At 35.7% G+C, this 27,960-nt stretch overlaps 1 protein-coding gene across 6 annotated transcripts in view; it reads left to right on the forward strand.

The window, feature by feature from the left end:
- Window positions 1–15,347, forward strand: part of LOC120629175 (brain-specific angiogenesis inhibitor 1-associated protein 2) — a 311,572-nt gene extending 296,225 nt beyond the window's left edge. For 3 of the 6 annotated variants that reach the window (XM_039898004.1, XM_039898005.1, XM_039898006.1), the window contains 13 exons: window positions 1,298–1,390; window positions 3,449–3,510; window positions 4,083–4,154; window positions 6,099–6,236; window positions 7,813–7,878; window positions 8,228–8,419; window positions 9,003–9,222; window positions 10,372–10,627; window positions 11,146–11,175; window positions 11,922–12,078; window positions 12,258–12,473; window positions 12,553–12,719; window positions 12,837–15,252. In XM_039898004.1, coding sequence (XP_039753938.1) covers window positions 1,298–1,390; window positions 3,449–3,510; window positions 4,083–4,154; window positions 6,099–6,236; window positions 7,813–7,878; window positions 8,228–8,419; window positions 9,003–9,222; window positions 10,372–10,627; window positions 11,146–11,175; window positions 11,922–12,078; window positions 12,258–12,473; window positions 12,553–12,719; window positions 12,837–14,631 — 3,464 coding nt within the window. In that variant the 3' untranslated portion in view covers window positions 14,632–15,252. Of the gene's footprint in view, window positions 1–1,297; window positions 1,391–3,448; window positions 3,511–4,082; window positions 4,155–6,098; window positions 6,237–7,812; window positions 7,879–8,227; window positions 8,420–9,002; window positions 9,223–10,371; window positions 10,628–11,145; window positions 11,176–11,921; window positions 12,079–12,257; window positions 12,474–12,552; window positions 12,720–12,836 lie in introns of all 6 variants that reach the window. The other 3 variants (XM_039898008.1, XM_039898010.1, XM_039898007.1) reach the window with 3 other exon arrangements.
- The last annotated feature ends 12,613 nt before the right edge of the window (window positions 15,348–27,960 follow it).

A 27,960-nucleotide genomic window follows, 5' to 3' on the forward strand; every position in this document is an offset into this window, starting at 1 on the left:
GATACTTGGTTTTACGGCAGGCAGGATTTCTTTCGAGTGTTGACGCTTTCAGCGGCTAAGACGTTAAACGGTCTCACGGCATATAGCCTGAGTTAAACTCTCGTCGTTCCATCGTAAAATCGATCGTTTAACTGCTTACAAAGTTCTAGATCAGGGAAATGTGGTTCCCCTAGATACAATAAACTTTGCCATTGCGCGGGGATGTAATGCTTTACTCGATTTAACGTTGAGTATCGTTGGTTTCCATAAGCAGTCGGCATCCATGGTTTAATGTCACCGTATAGTTAGTAACTTTGAAATCTAGAATGAAACTTATTTTAACAGCCATTTTTTTTCATGTTAACAGCTTAACATCCAGTTAAGCAGATAAACGCATTCACTTTTTATGGCTTTCAATCTCGATAGGCATTCCTAATTCATCGTTTCGCGACAGTTATCAAGGTTCCAGATCTAGAATATGATTTCGTTCGAAGCATAAACTCTCAACCGAGCCGGGATTTATTGTTCTTGATACTTAGTTTTACGGCTGACAAGATATGTTTATGTGTTGACAGTTTTTCCAGCTAAGACGTTTAAAGTTTTTACGATTTATGGCTTTTGATCATCCATTGTTTAATGACACCCAAAAAACTTACACAATATTTGAATTTTAAGTCCATTTATGAAAAGGTACTTTACTTCGCTTTTGTTTATTCTATGACGCTGCAGTCTAATCAGGTTTGCATTTCAAACTTGCTAGGAGAATGTCAGTTTTGATATCCATACATACTCTTTATTAAAGAGGAAAATTTTATAACTCAGCGGTAAAGCTTTTCAGGTTGGGTGGTGAAGTAAAAATACATGAAATGTGTCCTTGGTTTTACACTTTAAGACCGGAAGATCCTAAACCGTTACGTTGTTATACCTATTTGAAAAAAATAATCCCTAAACAGATATTTGATGTATTGATGTGACCTTCTGACATGCACACCTTGACAACTCACTGTAAATTAGATATAACACTTTTTTTTCTTTTGCGTGTAAAATCAGTAAATCGACTCGTCACACAAACGTTCTCTTATGCCTTGATGTCCCCCCGATTCTACATAGTTTATAGTATTCATTATATTAATTCAGATAAAAAGAAAACTATACTGATTTTGCTAGCGAAAACCTATCTCATGTTTTATTTTCAATAAGATAACTTTGATATTTAAAACCAGTTGCCAAGCATTTTTTTTTCCACAGATTTTTCTATACTATTTTATCTACTCTTTTGATTTAATCTAATATAATAACTACGTAATTTTCGCACCAGGTGCGGCAGCCGCTTCTCGCTTGTACGTCGATGCAGTGGGGAAACTCGGACGGCAGGCTCAGCAGGGGACTTGGGGAGGATGCGCCGACATTGGTAATATATTATTTCTACTTTTTAACAATGACAAAACGGAGCGTTTGTAGAACTAAGGAACTGACAAATAAACGTGGGATAGCGGTAGAATATTTGCGAAGAGTTTTTGAATTCAGAATAGTTATGTTTCGACGTAACGCCAACATTTATATTTAAGGCCCTAAATTCCTTCAGTGGTTCTTAAATGTACCGTAAAGATCTGGAATGTCATTCCAGTTTCCGTTTTCCCCACCACCTTTTTATATGTATGATTCATCATCATCATCATCTACTGCAACTTAGGCTATATCATCACTTATTTATTACTTATAATTTCGACTAAAGCTAAATAATTACCTACCTACGTAATAAAATAAAAAAAAAACACGACCGTGAAACACTGCACGAATTTTCTAATTTGAATCCGAATGCGAATCATTATTTTTACTTACTTTGAGGTGATATTCCTGATGTAATTATACGCGTTAACTTAAAATAAAAGAAAAGACGGTGCTCTTCGTCTTCAGGTTCTCAACACAAACTTTTTCACGAAATAGGCCTGGCTTCAATAACATGTTTGATGACTACGGCGCTAGATGGCGCTCCTTCGATTCCATACAAATCATAATTACTTTCACGCGACCGAATAGACGTACGTAAAAACGTCACAAACATTGTTACAAAAATCCACTTATTCTTTTGCATATGACTATCTGTGTGATATAATCTTACAATTTATGAATGATCCTTACTTCTATTTTAAATTAAAATCTATTTATTGAGACAAAGTTTCTAATGTACGACCCTAATCACTGTTAGTTTTAATCACATACAACTCTTTGGTTATGTGCTTAATTTGTAAGCGGCCCGATCTGTCTTGAGTACAAGATTGAGTAATATAAATACCAAGTTATTTAGACATCTGTTTGAATGACTTAGTTAATTAGTTTTCATGTCGTACTACGAGAAGTTTCCTTCGTATGTTTGTGACAAAACGGATGTAGTGGATCAGGTTTCGTAAATACAATGGTTTTATAGTTAGTTTTGTTAACATATAGATTACACATTTGTGTTTTCATATAGTTTACACATTTTCATTGATTTATGCTTATACTATAGTCTATAATATTGTAAAAAGGAATATTTTTTTTGTTTATGTATTTGTGTGTGATAAACTAAAACTTTAAATCATCCTTTTACCATGAGGACAGTTTTTTTCGGTTTAACTCAGAAGTACCTTACATAGGCGATTATCTAATTTTAATAAGTTAGTAGATACATACTGTTATAGTTTAGTAGATTACGTTTACGAGAAACTGATATGGTGATAACTAAGTTTGTTGTGGGTTTCTACTTACCGCACGGTTTTTTATAACCTTCAGTTTACAGTTATCGATTGTAGTTGCAAACATCAAAATCAATATATTTCAAAATTCAAAATTCAAAATTCATTTATTTCAAGTAGGCCTAATATAAGCACCTATTGAATAAAGAACTCTATTTGAATACAGGAAGTTTATTTCCACTTTGATATAAGTTCCTTTGTCCCTTAAGTTTCCTAAAACATTATATTCATCATATCATCCCATAACTGGCCCACTAGGGGGTACGGGCCCCCTCCCATAATGAGAAGGGTTTAGGCCGTTTTTCACCGCTACAGTCGCCCAGTGCGGATTGGTGGACTCCAAACACCTTCGAGAACATTATGGAGAACTCTCAGGCATGCAGGTTACCTCACGATATTTTCCTTCACCGTTGAAGCAAATGATATTTGAATTGCCTAAAACGCACATAACTTTAAACTACAAAGTTAGAGGTGCGTGCTGGGATTAGAACTCGGCCTTTCGAAAGTGAAGTCGAAGTCCCCCACTGGGCTATCACCGCTTCGTTAAAACATTAAATTAATAAACTAAAATAGTTTATGGTTTCAACATAGATACCTACAAAAATATGAAATAAATTGTTCCAAACCAGCTGATTATACTTTTGACGCAAAAAATTTTACTTCTACAACAATAAAATTGCGTGACCTAAAGGTATAATTTTAGATAGATATATATAACCTTACTTCGCTTCCAGGTACTGCTCTTATGAAGGTTGTGGAGGTGTATCGGGAAATTCAAGATCAACAGATGAACATCGTAAGTTATGTTATACTTCGGTTTATTTATTTTTACATCTTGTTAGTACGGCAGGGCCACTTACACTAACTAGATGGAACTAAATATTTTTTTGGATACCTATAACACTAATGAACGAAAGATGACATTAAATATCATATATTTATATTTTATCCAACGAAAATGATTAAAAATGAATAACAATAAATAAAAGATTAACATTCTATCATTTATATAATAGAAGTATTCGCACGGATCACCAAAAACTTTTTCGGCTATGTAATTTTAATACACAAGGGACATATTTAATACCCCCTCATAAGCAATTTTTTTGAGAAATAATATATAGAGTATATTATTACTACATAAAGTATTATTATATTTATATTTAATAAGATTGAGCAATCTAATGAAAGTAGGAAAAAAGCGGGGCAAAGATTTAATCTTTACGCTTTTGTTTTTATTAAAGGGCTGACATGGAGACCTAATAAAGAGTATATCCTTATTTGGACGATAAAGCACCTGCTATAAAAAGTTTTTCCTTCAATTGTTACTTGAGAAGTAATAATACAAAAGATGTTTGTCTGTTATAGCTGAAGGCGTTCTACGTGGATTTACTCGTCCCCCTAGAGACCAATCTTGAGAAAGATACGAAAGTTGTACAGGTTGGTATATGTTTTTATTAGCTTATTAGTTGTTGCCTGCGACTTCGTTCGCCTGGAAATGTTGATGTGTATACCTATGTTATTATATCTGACCTCTGACTATACAAAAAAGCATGCCGAGCATATCTATCGGAGACCGTTTATTATTTCGGGATGCAAAGCAGCATATATGCTACTTATTGCAGACAGTTTATCTCTGTGCTAAATTTCATTTTCATTTCAAATCCGTTCAGCCGTTCTGGAGTTATTGAGTAGCAAACAACAATCCATCCAAACGTTCGCATTAATAAAATTAGTATTGATTTATGGTTTTTATAACAAACACAATGTGTTCGTCTTGGTCTTACAGGGATTTCTTACCGGTTAAGTAAATATATCTGCAAACTTCAAATCGTTAAAAAATATTCGGACTATACTTTGATACTTTATTTCCCTCCTAATGTATAAGGGCTCATTTACTGTAATTTACTTATACTGAAAAGCCTGTGCTGAGTATTGCGTTATCTAAATAATACATTTTCGCCTTTCAATGAATAATATATAAGACAATCATTTAAATTTAATATATAAGGTCGAACTGATAATAATAGATTAAGATAAAATATTTAAATTGTAGTCACGTTCTCAAGCAATTGTTGTTTTGTTGACTGTAATAATTTATCTCTATTGTTGCGCGTTTAAAGTTATGATTGACATTTATAATTAAGTTAATAGAACGCAAATATTATGATTTAAATTCGCGTTACACGTTGCAGATACGAATTAACGAGCTATTATGTATATCAGAATTAAAAATATAGTAAGGGCAAAGCTCAAACAAGCGTTGGGCGATTATGCAGTATAAACGAGTATATAGTTAAACTTACAGCGTAGTCAAAAAGCACTTTAAATTATTAAATAAACCAAGGGTATTGATCTGATGTCGTTCGTATTATTTTTGATAGGCTCTGCCTATATCAGAAATTATAGAATAAGAACAATTTACCAAAACAAACTAAGCCAATGTGGGTTATGAAGGACAAAATCTCCTGAGGAAGCTCCGTAGTCGGTACTTTACGTGTCTAGACAGCAACGACTGATAATACATGCCAAGTAGCACATACAATCTTTACTCAGGGTTTTCTGATTTGATCCGGACGTGGGTCTTATGCACGGTCACTGACTTAAATAAATAAAGCCTTTATTGCTGATATACAGTATGTACATTATGTAAATTTAAATTATTAACACTAATATCTCGCACTTTAGTTAATAGTAATCAGCGCGTCTCCTGACGCATAGGCCTCCTCCAGGTGTTTCCATGTGTGCCGGTTCCGGGCTTTCCTTGACCATAGTATGCCTGCCGTCTGCTTGATGTCATCAACCCACCGCTTCCTTTGTCTACACTTTTTTCTTTTTGAGCCATCCCTAACTTCCCATTCAGTGAAAGCTTTGGTCCATTTCTCGCGTTTCTCGCGAAGCATATGCCCTGTCCATGTGACAGCATCTTCAAGCTTAGTGATTTCTCTTAAGTCTTTGCACCTCCTCCTATCCTTTCTAGTAAAGCCTAACATGCTGCGTTTCATACCACGTTGTCAAGATACGGTCACAGACTTAATACTTTTCTAATAAACCCAACCGGTTCATAAGTTACCCCAAGTCCAGGTCCTATCCTCATCTTCCTTTCCACTCTGTTTCGCTCAGGAACGCGCAGGTGTCCCTGTTGCAACCTTGAGGGGGTCATCAGCTACAGTCCATCAAAAACAATCACAACGTGTACCTAAAGTATCGTAATTTAACTTTTTTACTTAAAATATACAGTATACATTGTTTTTTAGAAAAATAAATGATTATTAATATTATTATTATTATACCTAACATAGGGTCCAGTAGGGTACAAACAACTTTCTTCTTATTTAAAATTCAATTGAATAATTGTATTCTTATCAAACATGTTTATTTCAGTCTGAACAAAAAAGGTTTTTGCAACAACATAAACTGCGTTCTGAAAGCTACAGCAAGGCCGCAGCTACCATCAAGAAGCAAAGAAAAAAGAAGACCAATGTCACAAAAGTCGGTTCAGCCATGGATAAAGAGATGAAGGTAATATTCATTTACAACCGTATATAAAGCGGCAGAAGTTATTTGTAGGTCTGTACACACAAATCTCAGGAAATTATCTCACTTTAATAAAGAAGCAATTCTCGTAGAAATGTAAGCATATTTCGTGTATCTCGGAAAGGGTTTTAAAGATTTGAATCATATTTTTGTTAAGTTTAAGGTTTTGCTTCTTAAATTGGTCTTCTAATGTCTTGACCACAAAACCACGATTTGAAGCAAGAAACAAAAATAAGAACAACTTTATATCGCCATCACGTAAATCGATAAGATACTTGTCACTAGTATATAGTACCTAAAAATTTTGTAAGATTGCATAATAATTTAATTCTTAAACATTGATACTCGTATGTTGGGCGTATTAACATATGAAGCGAAATTTATTTTCTAATTAAAATAAGAAGATATATTTTTAATGTGTTTGTATTTATTTATTTTATTTTTCTATTTTTAACGAAAAGATTGTATACATTTTAGGACGAGTTAATAACCTACAAGATAGAAGTTAATAACCTAGAAGATAAACTTAAAAACCATAACGGTTTTTAAGTTTATCTTAACAAGTTTCATCGTTTGTACAGTAAAATACCGCGGGCAATAATCAGTCGTTCGTTATATTATATTTAGCTTCTTAATTGATAAAAGTACGGTAATAAAGGTACAGGTAAGAAGATATTCACTGATTTTTTTAGGTTCTAACTTATAACATCAAGCTCATTGACAGTACAGAAGCCGTAATGCTTAACCATGGTACACCAATACTACTACGGTCTACTAGGGTCTCGTAAACGGCACAAGACTGTAGGATATGGAAATGTAAGGACAGCAGCGGATAGGGCGACTTTTTCATTTTGTAAGGCAAAGAGACAGTTAGCAGTCTTGTTGAGGTTGAGATGATGATATTGATAAAACTACAGGGCAGAGTTGGGAAGGGGTTAAGACCGTAGTCCACCACGCTGGCCCAGTGCGGATTGGTGGACTACGATTTATCGGTGCAAAGTTATACAGACAATATTATATATTTAGCAATGTTTACGTAATAAATAGAATAAATTACAAAACAACAATTAATTACAAGAGAGAAGTTTATAATTAATATTCCACAAGATTTCGGAGGTTTGTTTTGATAATACCACTCCAGACTCCCAACAGATAATAATAGAGCCCGTAACTTGACGTTCAAGTTAACTCTTGGAGTGCTTCGCAACAACATCGTCACGGCTTTTCGGGAAAACGAAATACAAAAAACACACTGAATAGAGAACCACCGCCGAACTTCCGCCGAACTTTTTAGTCTGTTAATAAAGGTACTCCAAACTTAAAATATTAAAAAAAATCATTTTGTAAAAACACTTACGTTGTTATCAAGGAATGAACGCAGAATTCACATGTAAGGTAGAAAGTTATGCGTAAATAAATATAGCTACAAAAAATTATGTCACTACTAAACTAATTATCACTAAACTTAATAGGTAATCAACATGGCTCTTATGAATAAAGTGCCTAAAGAACGAGATTAAATGACAAAGATAATATAAGATTCCATTAATTTATATTACAGAGCATGCAGATATTGGAAGAGGAGAAAACTAAATTGGACGCTTTCTGCGAGCAAAGCTTGAAGAATGTAAGTTTATTGCTTAATAACTATTTCATTAACCATTACAGCCTTTTCATAGGAGCGCGTGCCCAGCATAATGAATTCTTTAATGCTGATCCCGCTGGCCGTAATTTTTTCCTACTGAATTTGAAGTTAAAATTTCCTAATAAAAAGTCACATTAAAATAACCCTTTTCATAAAATTTGCATTATGTCGAAATTACTGTATAATATCAGAGTAAATGTGGCTTGAACCTAGACTATCCTGAACCTAGAAACTGTTTCTTAGACGACGGCTCCCAAAACAACGGTCTTCAAAAAATTCTCGTTTGTATATAAGTTTACTTCAAATATCTAAAAAAATATGTGATCAACAGGCAATGACACAAGAGCGAAGGCGATACGGGTTTGTACTGGAACGCCAGTGTTCCCTAGCGAAACACTGGCTAGCGTATCATTCAGCTGGTGCATCGGCATACAATGTCGGTTTGGAAGAATGGCTCGAAGTATCAAGGACCCGGGAGTTCTTGCCGTCCAATGTTGAGGCCATGTTTGTCAGTAGAATGAGGGTAAGACAACATTATTCATTATTTAAATAAAATATAAACTACAATTTATATTGACATCAACTTTGTAGTTGTATTGACATATATTTCTTTTTGATAAAATGCATTACCTGATGGTTTGATTCGCCGTTTAACTAATAGAATGTGTCCCTAATACTCAAACCTCTGTCAGCATCTTCGGTTTTGCGATTTTAACTTCTGTTCTTTTCCAATTCCAATTTATATTGTATATCAGCACGGCTAACTTGGGCAGGAGACATTTTTATCACCGAAGAAAAATGAAATCGTCTACCACAGTAGGAAATAACATACAAATAGCATATGTGTAATAATAAAACGGGGTAAACTTCTTCCATCCCTATTGACATGCTTTGACAGGTGGACACGTCAATTTTATCCTTTGTCAGGAGATACAATTGGGGGATATAATGGGGGGATATAATTTTTGTCTTCTGTCTATTTTAGCCGTGCAAATGGGTAAAGGGTTAATAATTAATCATTTACATTTTTGTACGCTATGTCCCTAGCTCAGAGAATCTTTACTTCAGTTTGGGTATACTTCATAAAAACGGATCACTGTTTACAGCAAGTATCATTCTGGGCCGATGAGGACGTATATGCCAGTCCTCGCAATGGTGATGACGATGATCGTGCTTCAGTTGGATCGGCGTTGCGTAAAACAAGATCAGTCGACGCCTCCTGCCTTGATGTCAGGTCTATTGCAGACCTCGGATCACCAACACATGGTTTGTCTAGAGCCAAATCAGACCTGAATTTACAAGCTAGTCTCCATAGTGCAGAACAAGGTAAATCTTTTAAAACTTTTCCTATCACATCACAACCATAAAGTATGGGAACACTATATCACACAGCACAGTTTGTAAGAGAACAGGTTAAAAAAGCAGATGAAGGTAGAAAGAGTGATCTTCAAGCTAAAGAGCGATCACTTCTAGACAATCTTAAGGTTTGAAACATGTCGAAAAGAAGGACATTGTTGAAGCAATAATTAACGGCTCTGATTGTAAATGGAGCAACATAAACAGAACAACACTTTGCATGGCATGCAAGGAACACGTCCTACAGAGGGCAACCCGGGAGACCTAGATTTTATGCCTTATATGCCTGTAATAACATCAGCAACCGTGACCTTCAAACTGCAAACAGCAATACTGCTTGGTGGAAAAAAAAACATGGCGGTGGTACTTCCCCGACTGAGCTCTGTCACAAAAAGCTCTAAAACTGTTTATGCTTATACTACTATTAGGGGGGTTGTGTAAACATATCGATCTTAATATCGAAATTACCTAAATCAATACGCACATCATAATAATATACATTTCAATCTGCAAAGTAAATATGATGCACATTTATACATATCACATGTACATAAATATAGATTAATGTTGCTACTAATGACTGCATAGTGCAAGGTAATGATTTTATACGTCGACTTTAAATCCATTCAGAGTATTCGCGCATTGAATTTCGAAATGAGCTTAGTCCAAAAGCAAATGACCCTGACCGTAAAAGAGATTTTTAAATACCTGTTCCAATGAGCAGGCATTTGGAATTATTTAAAGTGGTACCAACTATAATATAATCAAAATCTTCCAAATATTTAAGCGTAATTTTATTCATCAGACTTATTTTTAATTTCACTTTTCATATTCTTACGTAATATTTTATATGTACTCAGTCCATTTTAGGTAGTTATTTTTCTTCATAATCGTTAATTGTTAATGGAAATTACAACTTGAACCATTTGTGTAAGTTTTTCAATTAATAAAACAGCGTTTACCGTTGATTATTTTTTTCGTTAACTGACAAGTTCATACCTGCGTGGATATATTAGATATTTCCAAACATCATACGGCAGGTTTTCAAAATGTGTCACCATGCCTATTGAAGAGCATTAGATGCACTGGAAAACACATTAAGGAGGTGTTTAATTTCAGATACAGATATGCGTACAAAGACTCGACCTTCATCAATCGCTCCACCAACATCTACATCGCGTGATCCACCATTGGCCCGTGCATTGTATGCGTATGCAGCGGCCGGCGACAACCAACTCAGTTTCCAACAAGGCGACATACTCGCCCTATTGGGTGATAGAACGAAAGGCTGGCAGTATGGAGAGAACTTGCGGACACACAGCGCTGGATGGTTCCCATTGGCTTACACTGAACAAATTATTACTGAGGATACAGGGTACGTACAATGATGCATTATATTTATTTATTTATTTCATTAGATATACCAACCATTCACTGTATTATCATTTATAATTTTATAGTTTATAGTCCGAGTACAGTTATCACTTTCAGGTATACTTACAAGTATACACAACATTGAAGTAAGTCGATAGAAAACCCGCAGAAAGGTGGTGACAACTGTATTCTGATCTACCGTAACAGCACAGCAAACTCAACTTAATACCACTTATATTATAGACGTGAATATTTGTGATTTCTTTATAAACATTTAGAAATGAGTCAATGTGCTTCGTTTCCTTTTCCTTTGGTAAAACACTATAAATCAAAATATTATCAAGTTAGTTTAGAACTATTCTGGGCTTAAGAAATTTAACAAACATACATTTTTGATTTGACGACCTCCCTCGCGCAATTGATTAACGAGTAGAGGAGTATATATATTTATTGGAATTTATTATTTTTTTTACGCTAACACTACCGCACGGATTCGACTGAAACTCAAAATCGTGACAGATTTCATTCTCGACCCCGGAGAAATCCAAGGTTACCCTGCGATTAGTGATCAGCTTAATTTCACGTTGATGAGCTATAACTATAGCTATTGCTTGCCTTAACAAACTTCCTAGAAATTAGATTTGTACTGTGCGAGTGCGCCCCACTGTGTTACCCGCGATGAAGAAGTCTTTTCACGTAACTGCAATAAGAAATGTTACGTGTACAGACTTATTCACCACGAGGCGCATTTAGTACATTAAAACATCTTATGAAAACATCACTGTCAAATATTTGAAATGCACATTTAACTTTTCATACATACATTTTAACAAATATCACTAGTGTCGTATCTCAGCTTATGCCCATAATGTTTGGCTAAAATACAATGTAATGCTAACCTACGCCTTTATTTGAACTCAGATCCTTTGAAACGAATCAGTGATTTCAGATCCTTATCTAATCTGACCCTATAATTTATAATTCTATGTTCATATTCACTTAATTTAATTTTAACATGCACTAGTAGAAGTTGGATTGATTTAGGATACTTATAATTTAAGCAGTTCGATATCACATGCTTTAACAATGAACTAAAACATCGTGAGGAAACCTGCATACCTGAAAATTCCCCATAATGTTCTCAAGTTCACGTGAAATCTACCATTCCGCACTTGGCCAGCGTAGTAGACTATAGGCTATACAATTCTCAGAGAAGCGTAATGCGTTGATAATGATGATGATCATAACGTCAAAGTTGGAATGATTATATATATTTATTATGTGGTGATTTACAGTGGAAACTCACCAGCTCGTTGGAGTATCGCGCAAACTCCAAGCGAGACACCACCACCAGCACCAATGGCCCACACACAAGTATCGTCATCAGCTGCACATTCCCACCCACCTGCACGCATGTTTGGGGACACTGTTACAGCTCATCACATGGCCAAGGTACAAGTACACGAAAAAAAAACTAATTAACTTTTTATTGATCAAATATCTATTCATATCAAAATTGAATATAAAAATGGAATTTTATAAATTAGGATTTTGTATGTAATCTAAAGAAATCTATTATATTATTTTATTTATAGTAACTCTTGAACCTATTGCAATATTTTTTGTTCCAGGGTCGTCTTGCAAACAGTTCACCTGGGTTACCTCCAACTTTGCCAGCACCGTCTCCAAGTGCTCTGAGCACTTCAGCGAGCGCTAACTTCCATCCTACGCCAATCGCTGCAGCTTCAGGCGCTATCAAGAATTCTACATCAGCTGCCAGTTTTACTACACATGCTGTCATAGAAACTAGAACTTTTGGTCCTCAAACTCTGCCTATGAGATCACAGGTAAGATTATCAATGAATAGTTTGACTTAATATTTTGATTTTATATTAGTTTCTTAACTAAATATCTTTTAAATTTTAGGTCGCTCAAAAAACAGGTCCTGCAAAGACAGTGGTCTCAGCCGTGGGTGCTGTAGGCAACGTCTCGTTACACAGTTCAAATGACTCAGGATTTTCGAACGAACCTCCTCCACAACCTGATATCGACTATAGTGATGAAGAGGCACAACGACTCCGTGTCCCAATCAGGTACATTAGAACTTAAGTTTAGAATTTTCTTGATGTGCTTGCTTTTTATTTGTTGCTTTTTCTTGTAGTAGTAGAGCTAGTTTTCATTTTATTTTAATTTGCTAATTATTTTTATAGTAAATCTGCTCAACAAAACTTGGAACGCAAAGCCTATCTGTTAAAAACACAAAGCTTGAAACGTGGTCCAAGGCCAAATAACACAAATAATGGATACCTGACAGATGATCAACAATTGCTTCTGCGCAATATGTTAGATATGGATAAAGATTCTCAAAAAATAAAAAGAACCAAATCATTTTGGAAGTTTGGCCGTACAACATCCGAAGAAATTATGGAAGGTATGTCTCTTTGGCAACATAGGGACATTGTGGATACTGTACCAGAATATAAGAAAAAATTATTTGTGAAATTGAAGAAAGAATTACGACCAGCTCCAGATGTACCAGAGTCAAAAAAGCAAAACGGACAGGATAAATCCCCGACAGCAGAAAACGTCCCGGTGCGACCACAAGAAACAATAGATAGAAAAGACATTAAAGTTAATAACGGAATGCGACAGGCTAGAAGTTTAGGCTCTATTCAGCATGAAGAACGGGCTGAAAAGGAGAAGAAAGGGCAAATGAATTACCATCATAATCAAATGATAAATAAAAAAAGCTTTTCTGAGAAATCTATTGCAGAAGAAAAGCAGGATGAATTTATACCACGTAATGAATCTCGACATTCTGACTTAACTAACAGCAGTACTATTAAAACAAACTTTGAAAACAGTTTCTACAATGATGAAAATGGTGATGGATTTGTGATGAAAACTGTAAAGCGACGAGAAATCTTGCAACGATATGATAACGAAAGTAATTCTGATAACAATTCTGTAGCTTCCAGTACAGATCCTTATGATTGTATTATTGTCGATGACCATATGACTCCAAAAAATCAACAAGAGCTTGATCGACGTCGCCAAGCACAACATATAGATAACGAAGTGAAAAACAATAAAGAAAATGCATATATGCCTGAATTTGAAGAAATTGAAGTGACACCCATAAAACCGCACGTAAGAGCAACTATGTCAACAGAAAAGTTAAAAAAATCTTCACATGAACGATCCCCACCTAAAGTTATGGAATTTAAAACTTTTAAGGATACATCAAAAGAAATAAAAGCCTTTTCCGCATCTTCTGAAACACTTAAATATCAAGACGGTGACCAGCCAACTGATAGATATGGTATTCCCATTGAGCGAAACAATAACGATATAAGGAATGAGGATGCATACAATGAAAACGATGAGGGTACTTTAAAATACAAGAAAAGGCAAAGTGAAGAAAAACTACGAAAACATAATTTCGAAAATGGAAATAGTAAAGAATATCCACAAGCTGAACTGAGAAATCAAAAAAAAGAGAAACGATCTTACGAATCAAATGAACCAAGAATAGATTATTCGTTGGATAGACGACATAGCAGAAAAGATTTCACAGATACCAAGAACCGTGAAAACAAATCAAGAAATAAGATTAACCGGAGTTATGATGATAGCACCCTACCGCATAGTGGCAGACGAGAAGAAAGGTACTACGAGTCAAACATATCGTACTTTAGTGATCAAGAGAGGCGCTCATCACGATATGATTATGAAACAGATTCTAAGAAAGCAGAGAAATCAAAGATTAAACAAGAAGAAGCTCGACTAGAGGCAAGGCGTTTTATGGACCAGCGAAACGAAGCGCCTTACAGTGAATCTGATGATCAGAAATTCAATGAAGCATTAAAACAACAAAGACCACAGCTATTGCCTCGTACAAAATTATTGAAAAGGAATGTAGATGGAACTGAACTACCCGAAGAAGGTCACACATTTGGGCCTTGGTACGATTTGTGGGGTCGGGAAACTGCCATGTACAAGTAGATTCAGGTTTGATTTAAAGTATAAGATTTTCTATTCTAGTGGTTCTAGTTAGGAATGTGTAACAATACCATTATTTTTTTAAGTACTTGTTTACTTTCTTAATGTAGGATTTATCTTATAACATGCACTTTTATTATTTCGCACTGTATTTACATTTCATTTTAGAGTGTACTTTAAATTCAACTCACAGTAAAAAATAAGGTATAACATTATTTTAATTTTTTTGTAAATGTTGTTGTTATGTAATTTTAAAGCTAGATCAGAGAACGCTAGTATTTTTATCGATATATTTTAAACATCATCTGTTTTTTAATGAAAAAATAATTTCGAATAGGTTTTAAAATCAGGTTGTATCCTAAAGAAATTAAACCTTTTGGTTATTGATGGCAGAGAAAGCTGGTTAAAATAAATATTTTACTTACTACAAAGTTTTTTTTCAATATTATTAATGTTGCCCTATATTCTTGGATTCATATATTTTTGAATTACAAATTGCCAAATCTTTAGAAACATTCCTTTTGACCCAGGCCGCAACAATTCGCCACGGTGAAACTAAGAAAAGCATTGACGAATGATCGCTCGTCGCCCGCTATCGAGTAATTAAGTTATATTTTATATATATTATATATACCTTTATTACGTTTATTTTGTTAAATAAAATATATTATTATGTAAATTAGAAACGTCGTGTATTTTGTACAGTTAAATATTAATAGTTTAAGAAAGAATATATCACAATTTTTATAATAATTAAATAGTTGTTTTATTTATCATATCGCGCCTTTCGGTAAAAAATCCTGGGTTAGGATCAAAGAAGAATTTACTTCTTCTTACAGATTTCTCTTTAGAGATAAGCTACCTTTTGACACTTCCTGACCTTTTTATACATAGTTTTGTTTTTTTTTGGTAATTTTGGTACCAATTTGGTCAGCCGGTTGTCGCAATGGGCAGAGATCCTGCTTTCTGCATCCAAGGCCGTGGGTTCGATTCCCACAACTGGAAAAATGTTTGTGTGATGAATATTAATGTTTTTCAGTGTGGGTGGGTGGGTGTTAATCTGTATAAGTATTTATGTGTATTATATTCAAAAAAATATTCATCAGCTATCTTAGTACCCATAACACAATCTACGCTTACTTTGGGGCTAGATGGCGATGTGTTTATTGTTGTAGTATATTTATTAAAAAAAAAAAAAAAAATTTCAGCGTAAATATATGAGCATCCTTAAGTAGTTTTACTAAAATTTAACAACTTCAAACATTTTTTGAGACGGAATTCCTATTCCTTGATACAAAAATCATAATCGTAAATAACTAAAACGCAACTTATTGATTAAGAAAGAGAACAAAAAAAGAGCATAACAAAGTAATGATTCTTTCTAACACCCATATAAAGTTTTCATATTATTCCACCCCGCGGGCATCAACAGCGTGACGTATGGTAAAGGGCCCCACGGAAACACGTGATAAATCATCAGCCATTGTCACGCTCACGGGTGCAATTGACATTGATTTTTCTTCCCTGCGCCCATCCCCCTTGTCATGCTCATATAGAGTTTAGGGATATCGGCGTTGAATAGATATTTTTGATTTAGTCGCCGCACAAACGTAAGTTAAAATCAAAATACAAGAAGTTATTTATTCATATAATGTTCAACATCTCATGAAGCGTGTTTATATTGATAGTGAGTTGAAAGTGATACAATTTGTTTTTTAAGTATTTTTTTTTCCGCAAATTATCTAAGAAGAAGCTTAAAATTTAGAAGATTCTTTTGTCCGACTGCCCAAAAAAAGGGGAGCAATGTGTCCGAGGTTCATGTATGTATGTATGGAGTTTATATGTTCCACCATAACTTCTAAATGCTTGAAAAGATTTTGATGCTTGCGGTATCGCTAAAATCAATGAGAATATCATCTTCAGACTTCAGTGACATTGAGAAAAAATCAATATGGCTGCTGTATGGCGCCATTTTAAAATGGCTAAATTTGCACCGCGTTGGTATCATTAATAACGTACTTGTTATACCTTGTATACGTTATACCTCGACTGTAATCTCACCTGATGATGCAGTCTAAGGTGGCAGCGGGCTTACCTGTTAGAGAGTAAGGTAGTCATACTCTTAATGGGTTTCCACGCGACATCGCACCGGAACACTAAATCGCTTAGCCAAAGCCTCTGACGGGAATCGAACTCGGGACCTCCTACTTAAATTCATAGCGCTCTCCGCTGCGCCATAATATGCAAAAAAATATGTGGTAACTTAAAAAATATGCCAAAACCAAAAAAAAAAAAACAAGTTTGAAGAAGTAATGTTGCACTGATCACTGATGACTGAGAAGGACCATCATCATGATCAACTCATTGCTGGCCCAGGACAGGGTCTCCTATCAGAATGAGGAGGGCATAGTATATCAAGCTGACCAAGTCCAGTTTAGTAGACTTCATAGCCCTTTCAGAACGTTATGGAGAACTCTCAGTGATGCAGGTTTTCTCCTGATGTTTTCCTACGCCGTTGAAGCAAGTGATATTTTAATTGCTTAAAACCTACATAAGTTAGAATAGTTAGAGGTGCTTGCTGGAGTTTGAACACGACCCCTCTAAAGTTGAGCCGAAGTCCTAAACACTAGGTTATCACCAATTCTTCTTCTAATACCAAGAATTCTTCTTGTTGTTAATTACTTGGTCGAAAAATGCAGTAGAAAATTACAATGAACATCAGGCATAGTCTAGCTAGTTAGTAGACAGCGCACGTGGGGTAAAACTAATCGCGAACTGTTATCTTTTGGCTTAGTTTACAAATACCATTATCTCAGACTGATATTTTATAATAACTGTACTTGAATAAGCCATTATTTCTTCTACATATTTTATGTAGCTTTGTAATGGTGAAAGGATAATTAAAATCGATTCGGTACTTTCCAAAAAAACCAAAACTTTCCCCTTTATGATTTTAGTATAGACAAAGCAAATTATTCATTGTACATCATGGAATAATGAAAAGTAACACCGGCTCCTATCGAATAAAAAAAAAAACATGATACATTAAAGCTGCCAAAACCGTATTGAGCTGTTATGTAGATAGCTCAATATTGCTAGCAGCCTTTCCTTTTGCACATTGATCCCAACTAGCACAAACAGCCACACATTAAAAAACTCAGCACTAGCACAAAGCGCAAAGGAGCTGCGATTATGACGCAGGAAGCTCGACAGCGACTCGACCCGTCAAAAGGACCCATTTGTAAAGCCAGCGGAATATCTTTGTCAAAGTGAGTATAACATTATGTAAGTATTTATATAGACTTACCTACTACTAACGATGAGAGGTGCCAAAGTTTTATTTCCTTGTGGGTTTGCGGCCGAGGGAAAATAAATCTAATCCAAAATCTTCAGACAGAGAGAATCCAAAAAGGCATGCAAGTTTAGTCACGATGTTTTCCTTCACCGTTGAAGAAGTGATATTTTAATTGCTTACAACGCATATACCTAATTTAGAAAAGTTAGTGGAGCGTGCCTTTACCCGCGACTGACTTTTTTTTCATCAATCAGTATCGTACTTTTTTTTACTTTATGCACAAAATCAATAATATGGTCTGACGTCATAATATTATCTACTTAACAGTCCACCGTTGCATTGAAATTGACGTTTAACATATATGACACTCAAAGCCTACTCATTTAAATTTACGCTCCATTATGTGCAATTAATCCCGAATATATAAATATACCTACTAATTAACGAGATTGAAGTTGATCGCAGACTGTCACGAAGGCCCAAATTCGCACTATCCTGTATTTAAAATATTATTGACGTTAATAACAGTAAACTACTTAAGGCAAATCAAAGAAAAAAGGATATCATTGTCAGAGGCTGTATTGGACCTACCTATTGCAAATTTTTATTTATTTATTTTTTACTAGACTCAGCAATATGTTAGGTTTTCCACGTACTATCTGGGTCCGTCAATTATGACTATAATAAAAACTTACTTAAAGTCTCTTGGTCTTTCATCTCCTGCGGCCCTTTGGGCTTCTGTTCTTCTTTCTGGCTCTTATATCTCTGTCTTCTGTCTTAAATCATGTGTGCTTTTCTTGCGGCATTTGTTGGTCTCGAGGATATTGTAGCTGTTATGTATTTTCTTACATTTGAGCCACAAATGTACGTCTCTTGTGTCTTTCAGCTCTTGAAGATTTGCGGTGTTTGTGATTTTTGTGGTGCTTGTTTGTGTTAAATCAGTTTTGGATATTGCCGCTCTTATGGTTGTTACGTTCCCCGGGACATGTCTCACAGTTAGTTCTTGAGTTTTTGGCGTCTCATGTATCTTTTGCATTTCTTTCAGCTCTTTAAGCTTTTGCGTTGTTTGTGATTTTTGTGGTGTTTGTTTGTCTTGAACCACTTTTAGATATTGCCGCTCTTATGGTTGTTACGTCCCCCGGGACAAGTTACGCAGTTCTTGAGTTTTTGGCGTCTCATGTGTTTTTTGTGGCTCTAGATGCCTTAACGGATCTTATAGCAGTATTGGTTCATTTGGTTTTTGTCTCTGTGCTGGATTTTGCTGCTCTTGTTATACCTATTTCCCCTTTTAAGTGTCTCGCAGCTTTAATTGTATATGCATCTCTAGATATGCGGCTGTTTTAGAATAGGTGGATTTGGTAGCCCTAGTGCTTCTTTCGGCAATGTGCTATTAACTTTAAAAAGAATTTATCAACACATCGCAGCGATGACAAACAAAATGCTTAGAAATACGAAGACGGGTAGGTGTCGATATAAAAATCAATTTGCACTGCAAATCGAGTGAACAGGCCAATGCTTTCCGAGCCATCGGATCCCTTCGTGCTTCTTGGCTTGGAAATATCCACCGTATTTATTAAAAAAAACGTGCAGTTGCTATAGTAAGAAAGGTGACTTTGAGTTTTGACGCTAAAGGAGGCTGCCTGTAAGAGTATGGTTGTAGCAATAAGGCCGCTTTTGTATGCCTTAATTTTTTGGTTTTTTTTTATTTATTTATTTGTATATGTATTGTATGTGTGTGTGTGCATGTTTGTATGTGTATTTTAAAAATATTTTTTCATTTTAAAATATTTTAAAAGTATTTCTTCTTTTTATTCTATGTTGGCAATGGGCTAGGCTCATTAAGCCGAGGGCCTGTCAGTAATTTGAATGATGTTGGACTATCGACCTCGCAGTAGAAAACGCTGCGCTGGTAGAAACACTACGACTTGACGACGACTGAAACACTTGCAGGTTGTCAAAAATGGCATGAAACTGAAGTCTGTGGATCTGCCTGTAAAATAACTATGCTAAGCAGTAGACATCTATCGAATGAGATGATAGTGGCATCTGATACCATTATGATCTGATACCACTGAGTAAAAATCCAATTCCATTACAAGTTAGCCCCTGACTACAATCTAACCTGGTGGTAAGTGATGATGCAATGATGTCAAAGATGGTACCGGGCTTACCTGTTTGGGATTATGGTCATACCCCTAATCGGTTTCTACGCGACAGCGCACCGGAACCCTAAATCGCTTAGCGGCTCGTCTTTGGCAGTAGGGTGGTAACTAGCCACGGCCAAACACCCACCAGACCTGACCAGAGCAAATTCCGAAATTATAAATTCCAATATTGCCACTGCCGGAAATCAAACCCGGGACCTCCAATTTAAATTCACAGCGCCCACCGTTGCGCCAGGGAGATCGTCAAAAAAATAGACTCTTAGTGTCATTTTTAAAGCATTGATTTAATAAATGAATAAATATTTATATTTATGATCTAGTGAGTGTACATATAGTAAAATTTTTTCCTTGTTAGGGCTGTTAACAAATCTTAATGTCTCTATTTTATATAATATTATTTTTCCAATGGAGCCCTGTAGCCGCTACCCAATATTTGACTATTACGCAGCCAGGCATCTCTGCAATAGCATTTAGAATGCTGTTGAAAGCGGCGGCCTGCAAGGGCGATGTAGGAGTGAAGCAGTATTTTATGTCTAATAGCAAAAAATAATCGATAACTGAGTTCATTACCTAACTAAGTATGCAATTCAGCATATTATATCTAAGTAGGTATAAGCTCAAAAACAAAAGCGCCACCCAATCTTTCAGCCTTTATCAAGAATCTCTTCATAATTTGCTACACTCTATCAAATAATTAATACACTTGTCACGGTCCCGCCATACGAGTACACTGCAAAATTAAACTGCAGTGTTCCTTGTGTAATTAAATTTATCGTACAACTAGTATAAGGCATATCTTTTTACATATTTAGGCGTTTATAATTAATATCAAATATCGTATCGAGGAGGAGAACTACACATTTTGATATAGGTAGGTCCAGTTTCCCTGACCGATTTCGGCTTTGATGTTGGATAGAAGCAGGCCCTACTTTGCGGAATCCCATGACCCGTGCCCTGTAGTGGGCCTTTTATGGGTGATGATGGTGATGATGATGATGATAATCATAGCTCTATAAAACTAAAAATCTGTTAATAATTGTTACATGTTAGTACCTTTCATGTTAATACGCGGCCAACAAACTTATTTAAATAACTAGTAGCGAAAATAGTTCCCTGTGTTTAGTCACACCGCAAAGTTCTTAAATAAGCACAGACAGTTTGGACTGTGGTTGCAGCTGGACCCTATTGCGACCGGGAAACAAAATTCTCCCCTTTTTAATGTGACTGCGGATACTCGGAATGTGAACAAAAGGTAATTTGCAATACTTAGTGTGAACTGGGAACATGTCTGGAGAATAGGCATGATGACTTTAACAAAGAATCGCTAAAATATTGCATACATCTAATGATATATAATTTATGTATTATTCCTACCGCCGACAATAAAATCTGATAGGTTAGTACCTACTCATCTTCCGATACGAGTACGAAATATGTCTGGACTCTATTGAGGTTAAAATATACCAAAATTGAGTTTAGCTGATCACTTGGCGAAATCTCAGCCACACATTTTAAAATGGCGTTTTTACTGTAGAAAATCTTATATGGATTTTTCATAACTTATCATCACTCGACTTATCTTACGATCCCACCCGAGTAATTAAATATGTGGGAAATCCATTTAGGCTGAAATATACCAAAACTAGGTCCAGCCAATCACTTGTCGAAATCTCGGCCATACATTTTAAAATGGTGGCTAGCCATGACGTGTTATATTGTGGCTGCGAGACGTAATCCGAATGATAAGCGGACGACGCAATTTGGCACGAGTGGCTTCCACCGTCGGTGCCAACCCGCACGCTGCGAACTCCATTCGATATTTTAGTTGCCCTAATTTATGTTCAACGCCGTTATAAGCAACACATTGTTTAATATAAGCACTGTTCATTGCAGAAGCCACGTGCACACACGTACCTACAACATCGTAGCCATACTCTATATATATATGTCAGTATGTGTATAGCCACACGAACATTATCATACCATGTTTAGTAGTGGTAGAGCTAATTGTGTCAGAGCTCGTCCGGGGAATTATTACCGTCCTGTTTGTTTCCGCTTCAAGCAGCATTAATATATTCCGATCTGATGTTAAATGGGAAACCTTCGCCTATAAACAGAGCAACACTTTGCAGGGCATAAAAGGGACAAGGTCCTGCAAAGTGCGGCGGCGGCGAAGGTTTGAAGCCTCACGTGCCTTTAATCACACCAGCCACCGCACCCTTTAGACGACAGCAAAGAAGCTCGGTGGCAAATATAAGCACAGCGGTACTTCCCCTGATCATCACAGACACAAAAAGCTCTGATACTATTAAAAGGCCTGCTCACACAATGGATGATATAATACCATGTTGAATATAAAAGTAAAAAATAGGTAATTTTGTTTTCCACAATTTTAAGGTCCGGCTCCATCAAAAACAAAAATCTTTACAATAACCAAATCACGCAACTCAGTTCTTCCACCGTAAAAAAATTATGAGATCAATGTAACGTCAAAGAACAATGCCAACTACTTGGCATTACTTAACTTCTGTACGTAATATCTTGTTCTTCTTCTTTGTCGTTTTCTTCATTACTAAAGGTCGTAGCCGGATTCAAGTTTCTTCGTAGACTTTACTACAGACTTTATTACAGACTTTCATCCTGTTCTATCGTCGGCCTTCTTGATAACAACGACGACGAGGTGATTGGCCACGTGGTCTTTTACTTTCCACCTTACCTACCAATCTTAGCTTATCCAGGTTACAGGGCATGCGTTGGGAAATGTTGCCAAAGTAACTAAGAACATTCTTGTAACACAATAAATAAATAAATACATATACTACGAAAATACACACATCGCCATTTAGCCCCAAAGTAAGCGTAGCTTATGTTATGGGTACTTAGATGACTCATGAATACTTTTTTAATGAATAATATACATAAATACTTATAAAATACATATAAACACCCACTGAAAAACAATCCTGTTCATCACACAAACATTTTCCAGTTGTGGGAATCGAACCCACGGCCTTGGACTCAGAAAGCAGGGTCGCTGCCCACTGCGCCAATCGGCCGTCAATATGCGTGGAATGCAAAGCGTGCTGTGGATACGTAGCTGCTCCAGGATCGGTAGGTTTGTTCTCTTAGCGGTCCAAGGTAAACGTAGCATCCTTCTCCAATAACACATTTAACATTTCAAAGAAATCTATTTTTTACCTTACATCCGCTTTAACCGTTTATATATCAGAATTAGACTATTGTTCGGACCAGTCTCTCTTTAGTGGTGTCGGCGACCTTCTTGACGATAATTAGCTAACCAAAAACATCTTATAGTGACCCGATCAATATTAAAAATCTTTCATGTCCTTACACCACCAGTTGATATCAGGTTAGGCATAGCTTCTTGTGAAACACAGACTAAAAAATGTATAAGGTATACGGGAAAAATATCACAGAAGACTGCGATGACGTGAAAAAAACTATTACCAAAATAAAAGTTGAGTGTCCAATTCATCAATGTCTTAGAGTAAGTAGGGACACTGACATATCGGTTCACATACAAAAAAGGTATCTCTCTTATATTGGTAACGTTATGTGGAAATAGTATGTAAAGTAATTGATCATCATCCTCAGCCTATTAAGACATACTACTGGGACTGTCCTCTCCATGTTTTAGATCTTAGATGATTTCAATAATATTTAAGCTCTGAAAAGCTGCTATAATGCGAGTGGATGGCATATAACGATTATTATATTTTATCATCGCAAATTATATCCTTTCTTCTTTATTAATATTATACACACAAAGTGTGTTTGTTTATTAGTTTGTTTGTCCTTCCTCACGCGGTAACTATAAAACTAATAAATATTTTTTTGGGATAGAGTTAGTCGAAACAGAGGCTACTTTTTATCCTAGGAAAATAAACGGTTCTCACGGAATTTTGCAAATAAATGGGACTAAGAACGTGGTCATAATCACAAATATTAGTGATAATAACCGTTACCCTCAGTAAAGCGTGCTCTCCGAGGCAAGGGGGTGGACAACGTCAATTTCCGTATTCCGATCTGTTTTTATTCTTTTACATTGTTCAGAAGATTCGCAGACTAAAGACCTCTCGCATCTGTTTTCTGTCTTACATACTTTTATTAAAAGAAGAAGGGTTAAGTATTTTTGTCAAAAAACAAACGACTTTGTTTACAACTAAAAGGCAAGAATTAAATATTTTCTACAACATTTTTATGTCGGTGCCAAGTAAAAAGTGATTATGATCACATACAATTCCTATACCTTTTTATATTGTAGCAAGGAAAGTACCAGTAATTTTCTACATTTTCTACATCCATATAATATATTATGTAAAGGTGTCCCTAGAATATTTGAACAGTTCCCTCAATTTCAACAGATCTTGACGAAATAAAAGTTCAAATCGGTTTCAAATGACAGAGTTCTGAGCTACAAACATAAAAAAATATAAAATACAACAGAATTGAGAAACATCTCCTTTTTTATAAGTCGTTTTAAAATAATAATGAAATAGGTAATTCACAATTAATATTTTTGTATTCTGAATATACATAATGGTTTTGTTTGTTTAATGTTCTTTGACCTGCTTAAACAAATCAAAAACAGAAAAATAAGATATTCATACTTGGCTGGCTGCTAAAATATTTTCACGTCTTCATCTTAAATAAGAGTATCAAAATATAAATGAAAATATGAATGTCGCCAAGCGTTATACGTCTATACTGACATGTAGGTACGTGATGTGCGAGCTCATGTTTAATGCATGCTACTTTTGTTTTGCATGTCTTTATTCTAAGAAACTTCATGAAAATGTTTAACTGTATTTTTTTTTTCGCCACAAGTTAGCTATTAAATACCTCCTGTGGTAAGTGATGATGCAGTCTAAGACTGTAGCAGGTCAGCTGTTAGGGTAAGGTAGTTTTATTACACCCATACTGACTAATCGGTATAGGTAATTGACATCTTGGAGATGTCTCTGAAAAAGTTCAAAGTTTGTATTAAGTAAGCTTAAGCTTATAGAAAAGTCCTTTTATAGTATAAAGGACTACGTTATCGATAAAAAAGCTTGGGTGTAAATTATTGCTCTAACCAGGTTGCTCTTTTAATAATTTAAAATGACATTGTGAGATGGTGATAACAAAAAAAACACCCGGCTAAGTTTGTTGTAGGCTTCTTCTTAGACCAGGACGCGTTTGGAACCCTCGTAGCTTTAGTTTTAAGTTTACGAATGTGGTTATCGCCATTATCTCACTACCGTATAATTCAAATGTACGCATTAAAAGTGCCACCTATGGGCCTACTTGAATAAAGATATTTTTGACTTTGACTTTGGTATAATATAAGCTAAATTGCTTGGCGGCACGTCTTCGTTAGTAGAGAGGTAACTAACCATGGCTTAAGCTTTTTTTTTATTAACCATAGGCCAGCGCTTGACGACAATCATGCCCCTTAGAAAGCAATGATGAGGTCTAGGTTAGAGCTCGCTAGCCTAGAAAAAGCCTATTCACTCTGGCCTTGAACTCTTGGTACTCACGTTATACGTGGCTTCCCTCCCACCAGACCTGTAATTTATAGCTGCCACATAATACAGCGTACTACTAACTGAATACAGGCCATTTACGTTGTTCTTATAACACCAATATAATTACACGTGAAATGCATCAAAAATTACTAAATCATCTTTGAGGCATTTAAAAAGTCTAAATTTTTTTTTTTTTAAGAAACTAGCTGGTCTTGGTCCTTGTTTATTACGGTTTTTAACAAATCCTGTGGGAACTCTTTGTTTTCCTGGAATAAAAGTAGACTCTCCGTCTTTTTAACTAACTCGTTGCCAAAAATTGGTTGGTTGGTTTGTTAGAGCGTGAATGACATAAAACCAACCCACATGCGAATTTATAATAGTAAGGATTACCAATTTTTATAGATTTTTTAAACGGTATTTTTAACGTCTCTTACCGTGATATGTTACAGTACACGGACAAATCATCAGCAACTAGTAATGAAGTCATAAATTCGATACTGCGTATCGTGAATTTAGTTTACCTAACGAGTTTCCGTACTTTGCGCTTAATAGGGTTCGGGACATTAAATTTGGGCTATAATAGTGTCAGGTGCCGACCGGCGGGTTCACCCTTGTCTGACATTCCACATTTCTCAATAAGCTTCCACTATAATTTCGTCCTCTGAAATTCTTGTAAAATTTGCTTAAAAGCAAACCATCACAATGTAGGTTTTATTTCTTCTAAATTCAAACACCTTTTCTTTGGTGTTCAAAATTCAAAATTCTTTCTTAGTGTTCCCAACTGAAGACGATGTGTTTTAGTTTTTATTAACTCTTATCATATCGTATTTAATATGCATATATATTATTATAAATATAACCTAAAATGAACTATTTACATAGTTAAACTAAATAGTAAATAAAATAAAATCTAAAACATCTTCGAAACAACCTCAGATGTTTCGTTCCTACGATGCTGGCAGCATTGCCAACTGTGCCTCGCATAACTGCCCGCTATAGGATCACCGGTAGACTCGATAACCCTTTTTGATAGTTCTTTAAAACTCGATCCCCCGGACCCCACAGTCCAAAAGGCACCGAAATGAAACTGCTATCCTCTTGGCCTGCTCGACGCTGAAGGCAGCCGCACCCACCGCGGTATCGACACAAGTTGCATCCCAAACAAGTGACCTTGCCAGCCTCCAAGGAATGAGCGGCATACCATCAGGTATCTTGCCATCGCTCCGCGCAAACTAATAGGTTCTAATACAGCTGGTATGTGAGCGGTCAAGCGATCGTCGGATGATGTCGTTGATGGTGCTATGGCGAGAGAAGCGACCAGCGCTTCTTGAACAGGAGAGTCTATCGTGACCGTAGGTGTCAACGCTGTCACCGCAGTAGCATCGATGCGGCTGAATAATAGAGGCACCAAGCCTAAGACCAATCACAATCGAAAGAGTGGTGTGGTCTAACATAGTGCCCAGGTTGGCTGAAGGTAAGTAGGTAGGTAAGGTAAGGTAAGGTTAGGTTTCTAAGTTTTAATTTAATTTACATACTAACCGTAAGTTAAGTAAAAAGTAACATTTATAGCACTTTTAAAATGTCAAGTGTGTCTGCTTCTATTAACACTTTCAACATCATTTAACAGTCATTTAAAAACAAAAAACAATTTGCCTGACAAATTTTGGTCACGGTCGTGAATCCTCAGATAGATTTTCCAACAACGGGAGATATTATAGTCCACAAGTATATTCGCAAACACAGGTTTCTAGTCCCTCACTCTCATAGTCGGACGGGACGTCATGTTATTTAAAAAAAAAAATGAGACAATTAGTATTAAATCTGTATTAGGCACATTGCACGGTTTGCACTAAGCATTACTGAATTCTAGTGGTAAGTTCACGTCTGGGAGTAGGTACGTACGTTTACACCGTTAACACCTAGGGTTGTTTTTATAACTAGTAATAATACGTATATATTAATGAAATACTTAATTTTGATAGTAATATTGCCATGTTGCACCGCCGCCACCCATATTCTAATTGTCTCATATTTTGCCTTGTAATAGAAGAAATAGCTATTTCTTTATACTTTCGTTTTTTTTTTTAAGTAAAATGTCAAAGTGATTGGTAGATATACAAATAAAGGGGTATAAACAAATTTCATAAATTTTTAGTTCCTAAATGTTTGGAATAGTTCATGTCTAGTCTGGTGTATTGAATCTTGTAATCGACAATTCTTCTTTATGTCTACTCATTTGTTATTGGCCCACTTGTATCAGAGCCAAGAGGTGCTCCGAGCCAAAATTTATATTGCCTTAGATACCAACAAACACACATAACTACCACAAGCATTCCTATGAGTC

The sequence above is a fragment of the Pararge aegeria genome, chromosome 14 (assembly GCF_905163445.1).
Source record: "Pararge aegeria chromosome 14, ilParAegt1.1, whole genome shotgun sequence".
Lineage (NCBI taxonomy): Eukaryota > Metazoa > Arthropoda > Insecta > Lepidoptera > Nymphalidae > Pararge > Pararge aegeria.